Source organism: Pelophylax lessonae, assembly GCF_965119305.1.
Source record: "Pelophylax lessonae genome assembly, chromosome: 4".
NCBI classification, from domain to species: domain Eukaryota; kingdom Metazoa; phylum Chordata; class Amphibia; order Anura; family Ranidae; genus Pelophylax; species Pelophylax lessonae.
The window spans coordinates 64,002,857-64,023,400 of NC_138771.1; the positions used below are offsets into that span (position 1 = coordinate 64,002,857).

A 20,544-nucleotide genomic window follows, 5' to 3' on the forward strand; every position below is an offset into this window, starting at 1 on the left:
GCATTTTGTGGGTCACCGGTAAGGAAGGGGGCGATGATGCCAGCCCATTGGTCACGGGGCCATCCCTCTTGCTCCGCTATCCTTTCAAAGGTAAACAGAAAGGCTTCCACATCATCATTTGGAGTCAGTTTCTGTAAAACATGGCTGGCTCTCCCGGCTATTTGGTTGCCAGGGCCAACAGCTACTTGCTCTCCTCCTTGAGCTAGCTGTTGTACTGCCTCCTTTAAGGCCGCCACCTGCGTTTGTCTAGCCTCCTGCTGGGCTGTAGGATGGGTGACCAGCAAGCAGGTAGTCTCCTGCTGAGCTGCTATAGCCTCCTCATGGTGACGGTTTGCTTCTATGTAATGTGTATGGGTGGACTTTCATACTCGGTGTAATGTGTACAGGTGGACTGTCATACTCGGTGTAATGTGTATGGGTGTACTGTCATACTCGGTGTAATGTGTATGGGTGGACTGTCATACTCGGTGTAATGTGTATGGGTGGACTGTCATACTCGGTGTAATGTGTATGGGTGGACTGTCATACTCGGTGTAATGTGTAGACAGGTGGACTGTCATACTCGGTGTAATGTGTATGGGTGGACTGTGATACTTGGTGTAATGTGTATGGGTGGCCTGTCATACTCGGTGTAATGTGTATGGGTGGACTGTCATACTCGGTGTAATGTGTATGGGTGGCCTGTCATACTCGGTGTAATGTGAATGGGTGGACTGTCATACTCGGTGTAATGTGTATGGGTGGACTGTCATACTCGGTGTAATGTGTATGGGTGGACTGTCATTCTCGGTGTAATGTGCATACAGGTGGACTGTCATACTCGGTGTAATGTGTATGGGTGGACTGTCATACTCGGTGTAATGTGTATGGGTGGACTGTCATAATTGGTGTAATGTGCATACAGGTGGACTGTCATACTTGGTGTAATGTGCATACAGGTGGACTGTCATACTCGGTGTAATGTGCATACAGGTGGACTGTCATACTCGGTGTAATGTGTATGGGTGGACTGTCATACTCGGTGTAATGTGTATGGGTGGACTGTCATAATTGGTGTAATGTGCATACAGGTGGACTGTCATACTTGGTGTAATGTGCATACAGGTGGACTGTCATACTCGGTGTAATGTGCATACAGGTGGACTGTCATACTCGGTGTAATGTGCATACAGGTGGACTGTCATACTCGGTGTAATGTGCCTACAGGTGGACTGTCATACTCGGTGTAATGTGCATACGGGTGGATTGTCATACTCGCTGTAATGTGTATAAGTGGACTGTCCTACTCTGTGTAATGTGTACAGGTGGACTTTCATACTCGGTGTAATGTGCATACAGGTGGACTTTCATACTCGGTGTAATGTGTATGGGTGGACTTTCATATTCGGTGTAATGTGCATACAGGTGGACTGTCATACTCGGTGTAATGTGCATACGGGTGGATTGTCATACTCGCTGTAATGTGTATAAGTGGACTGTCCTACTCTGTGTAATGTGCATACAGGTGGACTTTCATACTCGGTGTAATGTGTATGGGTGGACTTTCATATTCGGTGTAATGTGCATACAGGTGGACTGTCATACTCGGTGTAATGTGCATACAGGTGGACTGTCATAATCGGTGTAATGTGTATAGTTGAGTTGTCATACTCTGTGTAATGTGCATACAGGTGGACTTTCATATTCGGTGTAATGTGCATACAGGTGGACTGTCATACTCTGTGTAATGTGTGTAGTTGAGTTGTCATACTGTGTGCAATGTGCATACAGGTGGCCTGTCATACTCGGTGTAATGTGTATAGGTGGACTTTCATATTCGGTGTAATGTGCATACAGGTGGGCTGTCAAACTCGGTGTAATGTATATAAGTGAGTTGTCATACTCTGTGTAATGTGCATACAGGTGGACTGTCATACTCACTGTGTGTAATGTATATACAGGTACAGCTGGGTTGAACATTACCGGTTGCTCTGTGAGAAGTGGGAGGAGATCCAGGAGGATCTCACCGTATACCTGTCACTGAGCCCTGTCCCCCCTCCTCCTCCTCCTCCTCCCTGAAGAGTTTGGATTGCTGTCAGCTGTGCTCTCAGATATGGTTAATAGTGCACACAAAAGCAGGCAGAGCAAGTGCAAAGGCTAATTTCTCCTAAGCTCCATCTCTCAGCCCCCCTCATGATCACTGTTTTCTTCACAGCCCTCCCCGGGCTGCTGCTGCTGCCTCTCCTCATCAGCTTCATCTTTCCATACATCTTCCAGGACATCGCCAATTTCATCACTGTCAGTCGCTTCGGTATCAGGACCAGGAAGCGTTCCAACAAGACCCCAGCCTACACCATTGTGGACCTATTCCTGGAGAAGGTGGAGACGAGTCCTGACAAACCCTTTATCCTCTACCAGGATGAAGTGTACACCTACGCCGAAATAGACAAACTTAGCAACCAGACGGCCAGAGCCCTGCGCAAGCATGCTGGGGTTAAGTCAGGGGACTGTGTGGCCCTATTCATGAGCAATTCCCCAGCTTATATTTGGATATGGCTCGGAGTGGCCAAACTGGGCTGCTCTATAGCCTGCCTCAATAACAACATCAGAGCCCAGTCATTTCTGCACTGCTACAGATGCAGCGGGGCAAAGATCATCCTCGTAGAGCCAGGTGAGTGCAGTTCTCGTCATGTGACATGGACCAGTGCCGTACAAGTGAGATCCAGTCATTGGATGTGTGTACGGTACTGTGTACTGATTGACAGTGTGACATGGACCAGTGCCCTACATGAGGGATATATCCATTGACAACTGACAATGTGACATGGACCAGTGCCCTACATGAGGGATATATCCACTGACAACTGACAATGTGACACGGACCAGTGCCCTACATGAGGGATATATCCACTGACAACTGACAATGTGACATGGACCAGTGCCCTACATAAAAGATGCATCCACTGACAACTGACAATGTGACATGGACCAGTACCCTACATAAGGGATGCATCCACTGACAACTGATAATGTGACATGGACCAGTACCCTACATAAAGGATGCATCCACTGACAACTGACAATGTGACATGGACCAGTGCCCTACATGAGGGATATATCCATTGACAACTGACAATGTGACATGGACCAGTGCCCTACATAAAAGATGCATCCACTGACAACTGACAATGTGACATGGACCAGTGCCCTACATAAAAGATGCATCCACTGACAACTGACAATGTGACATGGACCAGTACCCTACATAACGGATGCATCCACTGACAACTGACAATGTGACATGGACCAGTGCCCTACATGAGGGATATATCCACTGACAACTGACAATGTGACATGGACCAGTGCCCTACATAAAAGATGCATCCAGTCCACTGACAACTGACAATGTGCCATGGACCAGTGCCCTACATAAAGGATGCATCCACTGACAACTGACAATGTGACATGGACCAGTGCCCTACATAAGGGATGTATCCACTGACAACTGATAATGTGACATGGACCAGTGCCCTACATGAGGGATATATCCACTGACAACTGATAATGTGACATGGACCAGTGCCCTACATGAGGGATGTATCCACTGACAACTGACAATATGACATGGACCAGTGCCCTAGATAAGGGATGTATCCGCTGACAACTGACAATGTGACATGGACCAGTGCCCTACATAAGGGATGTATCCGCTGACAACTGACAATGTGACATGGACCAGTGCCCTACATAAGGGATGTATCCGCTGACAACTGACAATGTGACATGGGCCAGTACCCTACATGAGGGATGTCTCCGCTGACAATGCGACATGGACCAGTGCCCTACGTGAGGGATGTCTCCACTGACAATGTGACATGGGCCAGTGCCCTACATGAGGGATGTCTCCGCTGACAATGCGATATGGACCAGTGCAATACATAAGGGATGCATCTGCTGACAATGTGGCATGGACCACAGCCCTACATGAGAGATGCATCCACTGACAACTGACAATGTGACATGGGCCTGTGTCCTACATGAAGGATCTGGTCATTGGATATATGTGTACTACTAACTGACAATGTGACATGGGATACTGTCTCACATCTGCATGCATGATGCATCCTGTCACTGGATGTGTGTATACTGCCATATCCCATGCACCCGCCATTCAGTGTCTGCATACTGCAAACTACAAATTCTGGATAGACCCTCTGCACACAGCTATACAGCAAACTATGCAATGGGGAAAAAAAGGGATTTTTAGTACACATATTGCAATACATGTTTAAGCTGGCCAACTGTGTCAAAGTAATCCCTCTTATGGCCAGCCCTACACTACTTTGCCACTGCAAATGCTACAGTGGACACCATGCCAACATGGGGCATACTGACACAAGGTGGGGAGAGCTACTAGTTTTAGGTCTGGTCACTTCCCTTGTACGCCTGTGTAGAGCTCATGCACTTGGGTGTATTGGGGTACATAATGTAAAACACACCCGTATTTCAGTTGCTGGTAGCCACAGGTGTTGCGTATAGTCACTTGTAGCTCTGAGTGTGAACATGCATACGCGTATGGATGTATTCCCTGCAAGCCGACAAAGCAGACAGTCTGTGACAGGGGGTGTACATCCACAGGTGTAAGCATTACATTTACTGTAGCTCAGTTTGCCCACTGTACAAGCCACTGTGCACAATACCTATGGCTCCCAGCCGCCTAAATATGGCTGTATGTTATATTATATGCCCCAATACACTCATGTGCATGACCCCTAACATTCAGAGCTGCGTATATCTGCATACAGATTTTACAGGTCGTAATCCATTTGTTCAGGCAGTAGTACCTGTGGCTACCAGGTGTTAAAATCTGGCATCAATTTATGTCATATGCTCCAAATACTCAAAGAAATTTCCAACATGCAAGAAATATCCTTTGATTTAATAATTAGGAAAACTGCTGTGTGAAAAATATTTTAGTGAATTCATCTGTGTGTATGAGGATCTGCGTTCTAAGAATGTGTAAAATCTTCAATAGGCTGTGTGCTACAGAAAATAGACAACAATTAGGAAAGATTTATAAACTTTGTTGTATAGCAGGCCAGCACATAATATGAACAGTGATCCTTATGAGACAGATTTACTATATGATCAATTCATAACAAGTAACACTGGGCTAAGTATAAAGCACTGTGAAGCTGCTGCGGATATTTGCAGACTGTGGTGGCAAACTGATATTTTATAAATTAGAAATTGTAAAATAGACATATGCCCTGAAAACATTATTATAATAGATACTTATATTACGCCATCAATGTACGCATCACTTTACATATTGCCCGTTCACATCACTTACTGCCCTCAAGGAGCTTATAATCTAAGGCTACCTATATTACACACACCTCCGAGATACCACAGGGCTGCCTCGGAAGTATTAGTCGAAGTGTCCTGTGGATCCGAGCTGTGCCCTGCAGCTAGAACATTACTGGTGTCATTTCCCTGCTCTCTCTCTCTAGAGTGGGGGTTGGCAACCCATTCATTGTGATCTAGTCATTGAGCACAGGAGGTGATGGGTAGGTCACATTAACCCCTAGCAGATCAGAAATGCTCCATCCCCAAATGCAAAAAGCGGCTCAGGGAAGCAAAATATTTAGGTGTCCTGTGCTGATCCCTGCTGGCCCTCCTCTTCTGTTCAACCTAGTTGCTTGTATGTGGACCCATGTACCTTGCCCTGCTGATCCCTGTGCTCCGTCTTGCTGACCCCTATACTCTGCCCTACTGACCTCTGTGCTCTGGCCTACTGACCCTTATGCTCTGTCCTGCTGACTCCCTGTATTCTCCCCTGCTGACCCTGTGGACTCTGCCCTGCTGACCTCCTGTGCTGTGCCCTGCTGACCCCCCTCTGTTTTTCCCTGTTAACTCCCTGTAATGCCCTGCTATCTACCTGTGCTGTGCCCTGCTGACCCCCTATACATTTCCCTGGTGTCCCCTGTACTCTGCACTATAATCTACTGACCCTTGTACTCTGCCCTACAAACATTTGACCATTGTGTACTGCCCTTGATTCTACTGACCCCATTACATTGCACAACAAACTACTGATATTTATACTTTGCCCTACAAAGTGTGGACCTCTGCACACTACCCTATACTACTGATCCCTTTAAACTGCCTTATAATCTACTGATCCTTGTACTCTGCCCTACAAACTGCTGACCTCTGTACACTGCCCAGCTGACCCCTGTATACTGCCCTACATACCAATGACCTCTGTACACTGCCCTACATACTAGTGACCCCTGTACACTGCCCTACATACTGGTGACCCCTGTACACTGCCCTACATACTGGTGACCCCTGTACACTGCCCTAAATACTGGTGACCTCTGTACACTGCCCTACATACTGGTGACCCCTGTACACTGCCCTAAATACTGGTGACCTCTGTACACTGCCCTACATACTGGTGACCTCTGTACACTGCCCTACATACTAATGACCTCTGTACACTGCCCTACATACTGGTGACCTATGTACACTGCCCTACATACTAGTGACCTCTGTACACTGCCCTACATACTAGTGACCTCTGTACACCACCCTACATACTGGTGACCTCTGTACACCACCCTACATACTAGTGACCTCTGTACACTGCCCTACATACTAGTGACCTCTGTACACTGCCCTACATACTAGTGACCCCTGTACACTGCCCTACATACTAGTGACCCCTGTACACTGCCCTACATACTAGTGACCTCTGTACACTACCCTACATACTACTGACCTCTGTACACTGCCCTACATACTAGTGACCTCTGTACACTGCCCTACATACTACTGACCTCTGTACACTGCCCTACATACTAGTGACCTCTGTACACTGCCCTACATACTAGTGACCCCTGTACACTGCCCTACATACTAGTGACCCCTGTACACTACCCTACATACTAGTGACCCCTGTACACTGCCCTACATACTAGTGACCTCTGTACACTACCCTACATACTAGTGACCTCTGTACACTACCCTACATACTACTGACCTCTGTACACTGCCCTACATACTAGTGACCTCTGTACACTACCCTACATACTGGTGACCTATGTACACTGCCCTACATACTAGTGACCTCTGTACACTACCCTACATACTACTGACCTCTGTACACTGCCCTACATACTAGTGACCTCTGTACACTACCCTACATACTGGTGACCTATGTACACTGCCCTACATACTAGTGACCTCTGTACACTGCCCTACATACTAATGACCTCTGTACACTGCCCTACATACTAGTGACCTCTGTACACTACCCTACATACTGGTGACCTCTGTACACCACCCTACTTACTAGTGACCTCTGTACACCGCCCTACATACTAGTGACCTCTGTACACTGCCCTACATACTAGTGACCCCTGTACACTGCCCTACATACTAGTGACCCCTGTACACTGCCCTACATACTAGTGACCTCTGTACACTACCCTACATACTACTGACCTCTGTACACTGCCCTACATACTAGTGACTTCTGTACACTGCCCTACATACTACTGACCTCTGTACACTGCCCTACATACTAGTGACCTCTGTACACTGCCCTACATACTAGTGACCCCTGTACACTGCCCTACATACTAGTGACCCCTGTACACTACCCTACATACTAGTGACCCCTGTACACTGCCCTACATACTAGTGACCTCTGTACACTACCCTACATACTAGTGACCTCTGTACACTACCCTACATACTACTGACCTCTGTACACTGCCCTACATACTAGTGACCTCTGTACACTACCCTACATACTACTGACCTCTGTACACTGCCCTACATACTAGTGACCTCTGTACACTGCCCTACATACTAGTGACCCCTGTACACTGCCCTACATACTGGTGACCTCTGTACACCGCCCTACATACTGGTGACCTCTGTACACCGCCCTACATACTAGTGACCTCTGTACACCGCCCTACATACTACTGACCTCTGTACACTGCCCTACATACTAGTGACCTCTGTACACCGCCCTACATACTAGTGACCTCTGTACACTGCCCTACATACTAGTGACCTCTGTACACCGCCCTACATACTGGTGACCTCTGTACACCGCCCTACGTACTAGTGACCTCTGTACACCGCCCTACATACTACTGACCTCTGTACACTGCCCTACATACTAGTGACCTCTGTACACTGCCCTACATACTAGTGACCCCTGTACACTACCCTACATACTAGTGACCCCTGTACACTGCCCTACATACTAGTGACCTCTGTACACTACCCTACATACTAGTGACCTCTGTACACTACCCTACATACTACTGACCTCTGTACACTGCCCTACATACTAGTGACCTCTGTACACTACCCTACATTCTACTGACCTCTGTACACTGCCCTACATACTAGTGACCTCTGTACACTGCCCTACATACTAGTGACCCCTGTACACCGCCCTACATACTGGTGACCTCTGTACACCGCCCTACATACTGGTGACCTCTGTACACCGCCCTACGTACTAGTGACCTCTGTACACTGCCCTACATACTAGTGACCTCTGTACACTGCCCTACATACTAGTGACCCCTGTACACCGCCCTACATACTGGTGACCTCTGTACACCGCCCTACATACTGGTGACCTCTGTACACCGCCCTACATACTACTGACCTCTGTACACTGCCCTACATACTAGTGACCTCTGTACACCGCCCTACATACTAGTGACCCCTGTACACTACCCTACATACTAGTGACCCCTGTACACTGCCCTACATACTAGTGACCTCTGTACACTACCCTACGTACTAGTGACCTCTGTACACCGCCCTACATACTACTGACCTCTGTACACTGCCCTACATACTAGTGACCTCTGTACACTACCCTACATACTAGTGACCCCTGTACACTGCCCTACATACTAGTGACCTCTGTACACTACCCTACGTACTAGTGACCTCTGTACACCGCCCTACATACTACTGACCTCTGTACACTGCCCTACATACTAGTGACCTCTGTACAATGCCCTACATACTACTGACCTCTGTACACTGCCCTACATACTGGTGACCCCTGTACACTGCCCTACATACTAGTGACCTCTGTACACTGCCCTACATACTAGTGACCTCTGTACAATGCCCTACATACTACTGACCTCTGTACACTGCCCTACATACTACTGACCTCTGTACACTGCCCTACATACTACTGACCTCAGTACAGTGCCCTACATACTGGTGACCTCTGTACACTGCCCTATGTATGTGTTAGATTTTAATTGTTTCTCCTATGTGTAAAGATTACTATCAGACGCTCAAGACTAGTGACACTGACATACTAAATACAAATATTTGTGCCTGGCCAGCATAATATGAAAATGATCAATTCGATTATAATCAATAACCCATCTGTATGCTTATGATGCCTATTCTACAGGTAAAATTACATGGAGATGGCCTGATTACACGCAGATAGGTGATTAAGGGGTTATTATGAAAAATGATGGCACTGTTGAGGATAATAATGGCAACGACCGCGTTGTAGTAACAGCTAATTAAAACAGATGCCCCCAGACTATGTAAAGCCTACAGGGAGTTGTGATCCTGACTCAGCAGCCATAGGAGAGCGTACTTATTGTCTGTCTCTGTTTACACTGAAATACACAGTTGTAAGAATTCTTCTCTGTCTCATCTGGAAGTGGTTGGACTGGTAATAGGACATGTCATTAATAGACTCCAGGTGTATTGTCAGTAGAAAGACATTCAGAAAGGAGAATGTCCGGTTCATGTGGTTTTTTGCTCCCGTAACATGTCCTAACTCATTTGTGCCTGTTGGGGCCATAGAGACCTGGGGTCTCCCTGGGTTCATTCTCCATTGACTCCCCCTGGAATTTACCATAGACATGGCTGTATATAATGAGAATTATGCCTTCCCTGACACCCACATGCATTGTTTAAAAACTGGCTAAAAATATGATGATCTGATCTTTAAAAGAAAAAAAAAAAAGGGCTCTTTTATATCGGTGACAGTGTCTACCATCCCCTGAAAGGTGATCAGCTGTGGATCGATTTTCAGAGGGCAGTGGAACAGTGGCTGCCAGGCTGCATCCTGAATGTATGCCTTTTTTAAGTCCCAATGGGATTTCTGCTATAAAATAATAACTGTACATTATTGTCCCACCGCTATCTAATTTATCAATCACGTTACACTTTGAAGGGTCATACATCAGTTGAATTTTTCTAGAAAACTCTAATTTTCAAGATTTCTAATGGCTGACACGGAAAAACTGATGATCAATTTTGATCATAAGAATGAAGAAAATCTAAATCTATGTAAAATTATAGGAATGTATGAAATAACAATACAAAGAATGCTCTATAGTGTATGCAATCTGAATCAATAGGTAGATTCTAGTATGTACTGAACTGTATATCTAAGTATGTGTATATATATATATATAATTCCACTTTTTGCATTGTATTCCCTTTTAACCACTTAAGCCCCGGAGGATTTGGCTGCTAAAGGACCAGGGGTTTTTTTGCGATTTTTTACTGCGTGATTTTAACGGACAATTGCGCGGTCGTGCGACGCTGTACCTAAACGAATTTGACGTCCTTTTTTTCCCACAAACAGAGCTTTCTTTTGGTGGTATTTGATCACCTGTGCGATTTTTTGATCACGCGCTATAAACAAAAAAAGAGCGTAAATTTTGCAAAAATAACAATATTTTTCACATTTTTTTATATGAAATTCCCCCAAAAAAAAAGTAAAAATCAAAATTTTTTAACATTTTTCGGCCAATTTGTTTTATGCTACCTATGTTTGGTAAAAAAAATCGCAAAAAGCGTATTTTGATTGGTTTGCGCAAAAGTTATCGCGTTTACTAACAAAGGGAAAGATTTTTGTCATTTTTGGTGTTTTTTTTTTTAACGCGTAATGGCGGCGATCTGCGATTTTTTTTTCGGTACTGCGACATTGCGGCGGACAGATCGGACCATTGACTGACATTTTTGACACTTTTGGGGTTACCAGTGACATTACTGCAGTAATCAGTGCTATACATATGCACTGTTACTGCAAAAATGACACTGGCAGGGAAGGGGTTAACTTTATTGGACAGGGAGGGGTTAAGTGTGTCCTAGGGGCGTGCTTCTAACTGTGTAGGGACATTCCTATTGGTGTAAAAGCAAAGATCCACCGTTCTACATAGTAGAACGGACAGATCTTCACTTTTACACAGGGAGAACTGACAGGCAGCTTGTTTACACAAGCTGCTCTGTCTTTCTCCCTTCACAGGAGCGATCGCAGTGTGACTGGCGGACATCGAGTCCGCCGGTCACACGCACTGACTTGCCTGTGAACGAGCCGCGGCGGGCGCGCGCCCGCCCGCGATAGGCTCGCAAGTCAGTGACAGGCGAGTGACGTACCGATACGTCACTCTGCCTGGCCGGGGCTGACCGCCGCAGTATATAGTCGTGCGGCGGTCGGCAACCGGTTAAGGAAGAGTTCTAGAGACCTTTTTGCTTTTTACCCATACAGGGTGAAGGGTTCAGGGGTAGTCAGGTCAGAGAAGAGAGGACTGATAAATAGAACTCTCTGGATTAGTAAATGCCCATTTGGTACCCCAGATTCAAAGTCTGAGAGAGACTTTGGGTGGGAAAGAGCCTCCAAACCCTAAATACAGGGACTTTGGTCCCAAAAGGGGTAACCCACCTGCAAGAGGGGCTTGAAAAGCAGCAAGAAGACGTCATTACCTGTCTGAGATGGAGCAGAGTAATCCATAGCTTTGAGAAATTGTGGACTGTTTTGTGACTAAAGGCCCGTACACACGCACCGATTGTCGGCCGAACGATCGGCTGTCTTTTGTCCGGTGCTGTTTTGTTGGTTGAAAGGTGCTCTAGACTGCACACGAATTTTGTCGGCCAACAACAACCAACTGCAGAAGTGATGTCATGTTCTGGTCTACTTTTCGTGTGTTTTTTCTTCACTGAGCATGCCCAGTCTTGATCATCACATTTTTGGCGGCCGAAATCTGTACTGACTGACGAACAATCGGTCGTTCTTTGTTGGCCAACAAAAATTTTAAAGCCTGCACACCAGATTTTGTTCGGCCGAAAAGTCGCAAGTCGGTTGTCGGAAGCATCATACTAACAAGCCGACAATCGGCCGATCGGACGTTGGCCGAATATTTACGGCCTACAATCGGTACGTGTCTTGTAGCCTAAAACAGACGGGAGTCCTAAATGCAAGTTTGAGACCAATATACTGGTGGTGATCCATTTTGTGGTCTTAATTACACCAGGACTATGGACTGTTATCCTTTATTTTTGTTGAAGGAAGCAATTTGTGCTTGCATGTTTTGAGAGACCAATAAAGACTATTTACAAGCGGCTGGCTGGTAATCTTGGGGCCTCCATAATACAACTTCTAAATGTAGTGCTTACCCCCGAAGGAGCCATGGATTCCGCATGGCAATGGCCTTCCTGGCAATGCCACACCCTCTGACACACCAAGTCTCAGGTAGGAGGCATTATGTGGGATAAACAGCTTTTTCGGCAACAATAGAAAAAGAATGGCAACAGAAATAAACAATAACAGGTAAACAAGCCTGAAAAGGTACCTGCACTACTTTGATGCAACTTTGATCCAGAGAGTGTAAAGTTGGATCAAAGTTGCATCAAAGTCGCACTCTAAGTCGCAATAGTGGAAACGTAGACTAAGGCCCATTTCACACTTGGGCGACTTGTCCTGCAATTTGAGACTGCAAAGTTGCATGACATGTCGTAATCCATGATTTCCAATGGGTACCGTTCATATTTGTGCGACTTCAAGTTGCAACGACTTCAAAGTAGTCCCAGCACTATGTCCGACTTGATGCGTTTTAAGGTCCAAAGACATACGCATTGCTTCAAGTCAAGTCAAAATTGCAGCAAAATCGCACGACTTTTAGGCTGCACAAGTGTGAAAAGGGCCTTAAGCTCAGTTTCCACTAGTGCAACTAATTAATGACATCCAATCCCATCTATGCGTCTTTGAAAATCAGTGACTTTGAAAAGGTACCTGCACTACATTGTTGCAACTTTTAAAGCGACTTTGATCCAGAGAGTGCAGAGTTGGATCTAAGTTGCATCAGAGTCGCATCTAAATCGCAATAGTGGAAACGTAGACTAAAGCTCAGTTTCCACTAGTGTGACTTATCATGCGACTTTGGACACACAAAGTCGCATGAAAAATCGCAGCCCATTGATTTCAATGGCACCCATTCCCATCTATGCAACTTAGAAAATCAGCGACCTTGAAAAGGTACCTGCACTACATTGTTGCAACTTTTGATGCGACTTTGATCCAGAGAGTGCAGAGTTGGATCTAAGTCGCATCAGAGTCGCATCTAAATCGCAATAGTGGAAACGTAGACTAAAGCTCAGTTTCCACTAGTGTGACTTGTCATGAGACTTTGGACACACAAAGTCGCATGAAAAATCGCAGCCCATTGATTTCAATGGCACCCATTCCCATCTATGCAACTTAGAAAATCAGCGACCTTGAAAAGGCACCTGTGCTACTTTGATGCAACTTTTGATGCGACTTTGATCCAGAGAGTGTAAAGATGGATCAAAGCCACACTTCAAAGTCACACTCTAGTCTAGCGGCTATGTTTCCACTAGTGCGACTCTTAAGATGTGCGATTTAAACAGCGACTTTGAGTGCAGCTTTGATCCAACTTAACACTCTCTGGATCAAAGTCGCATCAAGGTGGTTAGCAGTAGATCCATGTGTCTATTTGTGACTGCACATACACAGCCCGGCCAATGGATCACAAAGCACCACAGCGCTGCCCGATATTTCACTTTAGTGAATGAACGTGTATAACACAGCCAGGCAGCACTGATCATCCATTTATATAAGTGAAAGATCACATAGTGCTATGTTCACTCTGTCCTCAAGGGGGAGTAAATAAAAAAAAAAGTTGTAATGATACTTTAACCACTTAAGGACTGCCCGCCGCAGATTTACTGCAGCAGGCTGGCCCTCCTGCGCGAACCGACGTAGCTCTACGTTGGTCACGCACCTGCAGCTAGGGGGCGAGCGTGCACCACCGGCTGTTCGCTCCCGCCCCCACTCGCAGTGGGGACTCCGATGCACGGGGCAGGCGGCTCCGATTGCCGCTGGGCACTCGCGATCGTCCCGCTGAGAGACAAGAACGGTCGGCTGTTGTAAACACAGCTAACCGTTCTTCTCCCTGGAATGATCACAGAGTGCCTGTGATCCTTCTATATAGGATCACAGGTCTCTATGATAATTTCACAAGCCCCACCCCCATACAGTTAGAAACACACCCCTAGGCTTACATTTAACCCCTTGATCACCCACTGTGTTAACCCCTTCCCTGCCAGTGTCATCATTACAGTAACAGTGCATTTTTTTAGCACTGATTACTGTAGTAATGTCACTGGTACCCCCAAAAGTGTCAAAAATGTCAGTCAAGGGTCCGATCTGTCCGCCGCAATGTCGCAGTCCCGCAAAAAAATCTCAGATTGCCACATTTACTAGTAAAAAAAAAACAATAAAAATGACATAAATCTTTCCCCTAGTTTGTAGACGTGATAACTTTTGCGCAAACCGATCAAAATATGCTTATTGCGGTTTTTTTTTTTTAACAAAAATATGTAGCAGAAAACAAATTGGCCTAAAATGTTAAAAAAGTTTGATTTTTAAATTAAATTTTTTTTGGGAATGTTATAGAGCAGAATGTGAAAAATATTTATTTTTTTTTTTTTTAGAATTGTCGCTTTTTTTTTGTTTATAGGGCAAAAATAAAAATCGCACGGGTGATCAAATACCACCAAAAGTAGGCTCTATTTTTGGGAAAAAAAGGACATCAATTTTATTTAGGTACAGTGTCGCACGACCGCTCAATCGTCCGTTAAAGTAGCGCAGTGCCGAATCAAAAAAAATGGCCTGGTCATTAGGAGGCAAATCCTTCCGGCCCAGAAGTGGTTAAATGAATGGTTCTGTTAGGCCCACACAGACAGCACAGAGTTTTGCTAAATGTGCAGATGGAGCAAAATTGTATGATCCGATTGTAATGTATTTACAGCTTTAGATTACAGATTGGTTAACTTTGAGGCTCGGGTCACACTATTGCGATGCGGGAAGGCTGCGAATTCGCAGCCTTTTCCCGCATCGCACACGCACCCCCGGCAGTTCACACTGCCATATGCGATACGCTGGGGGTGTCAATGTAATCTTAACGACACCCCCAGTTTGATCGCATATCGCAGTGCGATCGTGCAGTTCGCACAGGATGGGATCGCACAAGTGTGAACCGCTGTGCGATCCGATCCTGATGCGGCTGCAAAAATGCCTCCTGTGCGTGTTTGCACCGGGTGCGATGCGAATTTAGCCATACAAACTGTATGGCTAAACTCGCACCGCACAGCTGATCGCATGTAATGTCGGAGCAGTGCGCTCCGACATTACATGCGAACCCGGCACTCGCATGAGTGTGAACCGGGTCTAAATGTGTTTATTTCCTCAGACTGGTCTTGTATTTTAGCCAGTCATACACTTGGGCTAAACAAGGGAAATCCAATGGATTTCTCCATCCACACTACAGCGTGAATGAAGGGATCTTCCCTGCAGAACATTGTATTCTAACAGCCAGCACCTAAGGCTACATTCACACCTGAGCGTAGCGTTTTCGCGCGTTTTTTACCGCGATTTTTGCCACTATTTACAGGCGTTTTTTGTGCAGGCGTTTTTTGATTGAATAGATACAAATGGAAAACGCCTGTAATCTGCCCAAAAAGAAGCTCATGTACTTTTTTGAACGTTGGGCGTTTTGTAAACAGCGTCAAAACGCTCAGATGTGAACAGGGGCCATTGAAATGAATAGGAATTGTCTTGTTGGGCGTTTTAAGAGCTGATCCTAGAGCAGAAAAACGCCCCAAAAACGCCCCAAAACGCCTAGATGTGAATGGAGCCTAAAGCTGGCCATAGATGATTTTTTTTTTTTTAATCGGCCAGCAGGCTGAACAAAAACAAAATGAAAAAAAAAAAAAAACAGATTCCTCCATTCACACAAAACAAGGTGACAGCTGGGCTCCAATTGGCTGCAGTTGCTGATCAAGATAAATCTTCCAACATTCCCATATTGCAAAAGTGGACCTAACAATCCAACAAGGACACATCGATCGATGTGTCCACCGCCCTCCGGTGCTTCTACCGTTTTGCCCCTGTAATCGGTAGGCCGGAGTAGGAATCCACTGGCGGAAGAAGTCCAGATGGTCCCAGCCAGTCTCTTTGACCTTCAGAGGCCGGGAGCGACATTATGACATTACGTCCGACTTCGGCAGTTGTAAACATTAACATTGTCGCTTTTTGTTTTGTTTTTTATTTTAGGCTTCTTTCACACGGCTGCTCAGTTTATTTCGTCCGCTGCGGCACTTTTTTTTTTTTTTTACGGTCCGTATGTCCGCATATCATCCCATCCGTTTGCGGGTGATATACGGACATAATGTTGGTCTATGTGGATTGCGGATGTTAGCGGATGACACCGCTGACATCCAATTTTGCGTCCTTTCCGTTTTTTAAACGTAAGAAAAATAGGGTTCTGTTCCGTTCCAAAAAACAGAACAGAACTGAAAGGATGAAAATCAGATGTCAGCGGATGGTCATCCGCTGACATCCGCAATGCCATTGACATGCATTATATCCGTATATCACCCGCAAATGGATGGGGTGATATACGGACATACGGAACACCCGTGTGAGAGGCCTTAGGCTTTCCAGCCTGGAGGCGAGATCTGGGGACTTATATTATTATTATACAGGATTTATATAGCGCCAACAGTTTGCGCAGCGCTTTACAAAATGAAAGCAGACATTACAGTTACACTACAATTTGGAACAAGAGGAATCAGAGGGCCCTGCTCGTTAGAGCTTACAATCTAAAAACCACAGATCTCGCTGTAAAGAGGACCTGTCACGCTCTATTCCAAGTACAAGCGATATTTACATTCCTTGTAATAAGAATAAGCCCCGGTTCACACTCCTGCGAGTGCGGGGTTCGCATGTAATGTCGGAGCGCACTGCTCCTTCATTACATGCGATCGGCTGTGCGGTGCGAGTTTAGCCATACACTTTGTATGGCTAAATTTGCACCGCAGCCCCAGCAAACACGCACAGGACCCTTTTTGGAAGCCGCATCAGGATCGGATCACACAGCGGTTCACACTTGTGCGATCCGATCCTGTACGAACTGCACGATCGCACTGCGATATGCGATCAAACTGGGGGTGTCGTTAAGATTACATTGACACCCCCAGCGTATCGCATATGGCAGTGTGAACTGCCGGGGGTGCGTGTGCGATGCGGGAACAGGCTGCGAATTCGCAGCCTTCCCGCATCGCATAAGTGTGAACCGGACCTAAAAGTGATCAAAAAAAAATTTGTAAAAGGGAAGTGTCAAAATATGAACATAAAAGTAAAATAAACAATAAAAAATGTTCCCCACATGATCACTCGCAGAAGCGAAAGCATATGTAGTTCACGCCCTCATATATACACGGCGATCAATCCACGCGCGAGGTATCGCCGCAAACGTTAGAGTGAGAGCAATAATTCTAGCCCAAGATCTCCTCTGCAACTCTAAACAGGTAACCTGTAAAAAGTTTTAAAACATCACCTATGGAGATTTTTAGGTAAGTTTGGCGCCATTCCACGAGTGTGTGCAATTTTAAAGCGTGACATGTAAGGTATCTATTTACTCAATGTAACATCATCTTTCACATTATGCAAAGAAAATCAGGCTAACTTTAGTGTTTTGGTTTTTTTTAATTCATGAAACTGTTTTTTTTTTTTTAAATGCATTTGAAAAATTGCTGCGCAAATACCGTGCGAAATAAAAAGTTACAATGACCACCATTTTATTCCCCAGGGTCTCTGCTAAAAAAAAACCATATACAACGTTTGGGGGTTCTGAGTAATTTTCCGGACGGGCATGACAATGATTGGAAGAAAGAAGAGACAGAGAGGATATGATAGAAACTTTTAAATACATAAAGGGAATCAACTCGGTAAAGGAGGAGAGCATATTTAAAAGAAGAAAAACTACCACAAGAGGACACAGTTTTAAATTAGAGGGGCAAAGGTTTAAAAGTAATATGAGGAAGTATTACTTTACTGAGAGAGTAGTGGATGCATGGAATAACCTTCCTGCAGAAGTGGTAGCTGCAAATACAGTGAAGGAGTTTAAGCATGCATGGGATAGGCATAAGGCTATCCTTCATATAAGATAGGGCCAGGGACTATTCATAGGATTCAGATATATTGGGCAGACTAGATGGGCCAAATGGTTCTTATCTGCCGACACATTCTATGTTTCTATGGACATTTTAAAAATGGGTGGAACTCCACTACAATGTTTGGAATCTCGCCAGGTTCCTGTTGAACCGGCTATAATTCGAACTGTGTATGGCCGGCCTTAGGCTAGCAATACATGGCTCAAATTTTAATTTCGCTGAAATTTGAGCCATGGGTGAGCCACATGCCTCAACAAATTTCAATGGGACAAATCGAAGGAGGTGATTGGAAATTTTCCACCGAACGGTGACTGAATCCAATCAGATGTAAGCAGCCTTCGGGTATTCAGACAACTGTTGGTTTCAAGGCCATCAGAATACAATAGCTGGAAGAGCAGATTCCTCCATCCATGTTTAACGAGACTATGATTTGGTTGAATGCAGGTTACCATCAAAACTTTTAATGGGGGTCTGCGTCAATGTGTTTACTAGCATGCTGTGAGCAAAAACTCCATTCATCTGAAGAGATTTATAGAAAATGTTACATGTGTGGGAACCTGTCACAAATGGGCTTATGCAATGCAAGGTTCAGAATATTGTGTCCCAAAAGAAATCTATGGTCACACTTTCGTATTATAACTTCAGCACTGTAATAGCAATACAAATAATAGTTTGTAGCAATACAATATAAGCTTACTTGAAAAATCTCTCTTTATGTGTATGTTCTGCCTGTCTTCTGGCCATCTCTTTCCACAACTTCCTGGATTGCCGACATGCTTTGCAGCTTCTCCTCTGTTATTTACTTCCAATTTCTAAGGACTACATATCCCATGGTACCTTGCTGTAATTCCTGTACTGACTCCGCCTCCTGAAACTCCTCCCCTCAGCTCCTCTGTAGTTCAGAAGTCAGGCGCTACGAATTCTGTGACACAGCAGAGCCTACTCACAGGGCATAGTGACTACGTGTCACAGAATAGAAGGAAGAAAATGTGTGTGATCTTCACAAAGTAAGTTTACAAACTTCAAGATCATTCAGTGGGCTAGAAATAATTTAAATACAATGTGAAAATGAATATAAGATCTTAAATTTTGACTATAGATAGGCATTAATTTATGATAGCTGTTCAGTCTTAAAGCGGTTGTATCCCCGTGTAAAAAAATAAAAAATAAAAAAAACCCTGCAGGACAGTGGCATAATGTGCTAGTATGCATCGCATACTAGCACATTATGAAATACTTACCTTAGAACGAAGCCCCCACACAGTCGCTAGGACACCTCTGAGGGAGCTGACAAGCCTGAGGGAGTGCCGACAAGCCTGAGGGACAAGCTGAGGGACAAGCCTGAGGGACAAGCTGAGGGACAAGCTGAGGGACAAGCCTGAGGGAAAAGCTGAGGGACAAGCTGAGGGACAAGCCTGAGGGACAAGCTGAGGGACAAGCCTGAGGGAAAAGCTGAGGGACAAGCTGAGGGACAAGCTGAGGGACAAGCCTGAGGGACAAGCCTGGGGGACAAGCTGAGGGACAAGCCTGAGGGACAAGCTGAGGGACAAGCTGAGGGACAAGCCTGAGGGAAAAGCTGAGGGACAAGCCTGAGGGACAAGCTGAGGGACAAGCCTGAGGGAAAAGCTGAGGGACAAGCTGAGGGACAAGCTGAGGGACAAGCCTGAGGGACAAGCTGAGGGACAAGCCTGAGGGAGCTGACAAGTTCCCTCTGCGTCCCTTCCGGGTTCGGCGGCTCCGGCGCTGTGAGTGGCCGGAGCCACGATTACATCAATTCCGCGCACTCGCGCAGGAGTTCACTTTCCAGCAAGGGGCTCTGGAGGTCCGGCAAGATACGCCAGACCTTCAGAGCGCATGCGCCTCTGGTGTCAGCGGCTGCATGCAGGGTGAATATCTCCTAAACCGTGCAAGCTTAGAAGATATTAATTTTACCTACAGGTAAGCCTTATTATAGGCCTTATTATAGGCTTACCTGTAGGTAAAAATTAAAAAGTGAGTATACTACCGCTTTAAAGCACATTAAAGCCCAATAGGAAAAAAATAATTGCATTGCTGCTTACAAGTTCCTATATGTGGTGGCTGCATTAGTTTCTTTTTTTTCAGTTTTTTTTTTTCTATATATATTTACCTGTTGATTCTGCAAGCAACACGTTTCCTCTGCTAGAATGACAATGCTCACTCACCGTACTTTATCCAGAAGGAACAGGGTTATCAACCTGGGAC

At 45.5% G+C, this 20,544-nt stretch overlaps 1 protein-coding gene across 1 annotated transcript in view; it reads left to right on the top strand.

The window, feature by feature from the left end:
* The first annotated feature begins 2,074 nt into the window (after positions 1 to 2,074).
* The window catches only part of SLC27A2 (solute carrier family 27 member 2), a 79,828-nt gene continuing 61,358 nt past the window's right edge, over positions 2,075 to 20,544 (top strand). Inside the window, exon 1 of the mRNA XM_082256260.1 lies at positions 2,075 to 2,650. Coding sequence (XP_082112386.1) covers positions 2,173 to 2,650 — 478 coding nt within the window. The 5' untranslated portion in view covers positions 2,075 to 2,172. The remainder of the gene's footprint in view (positions 2,651 to 20,544) is intronic.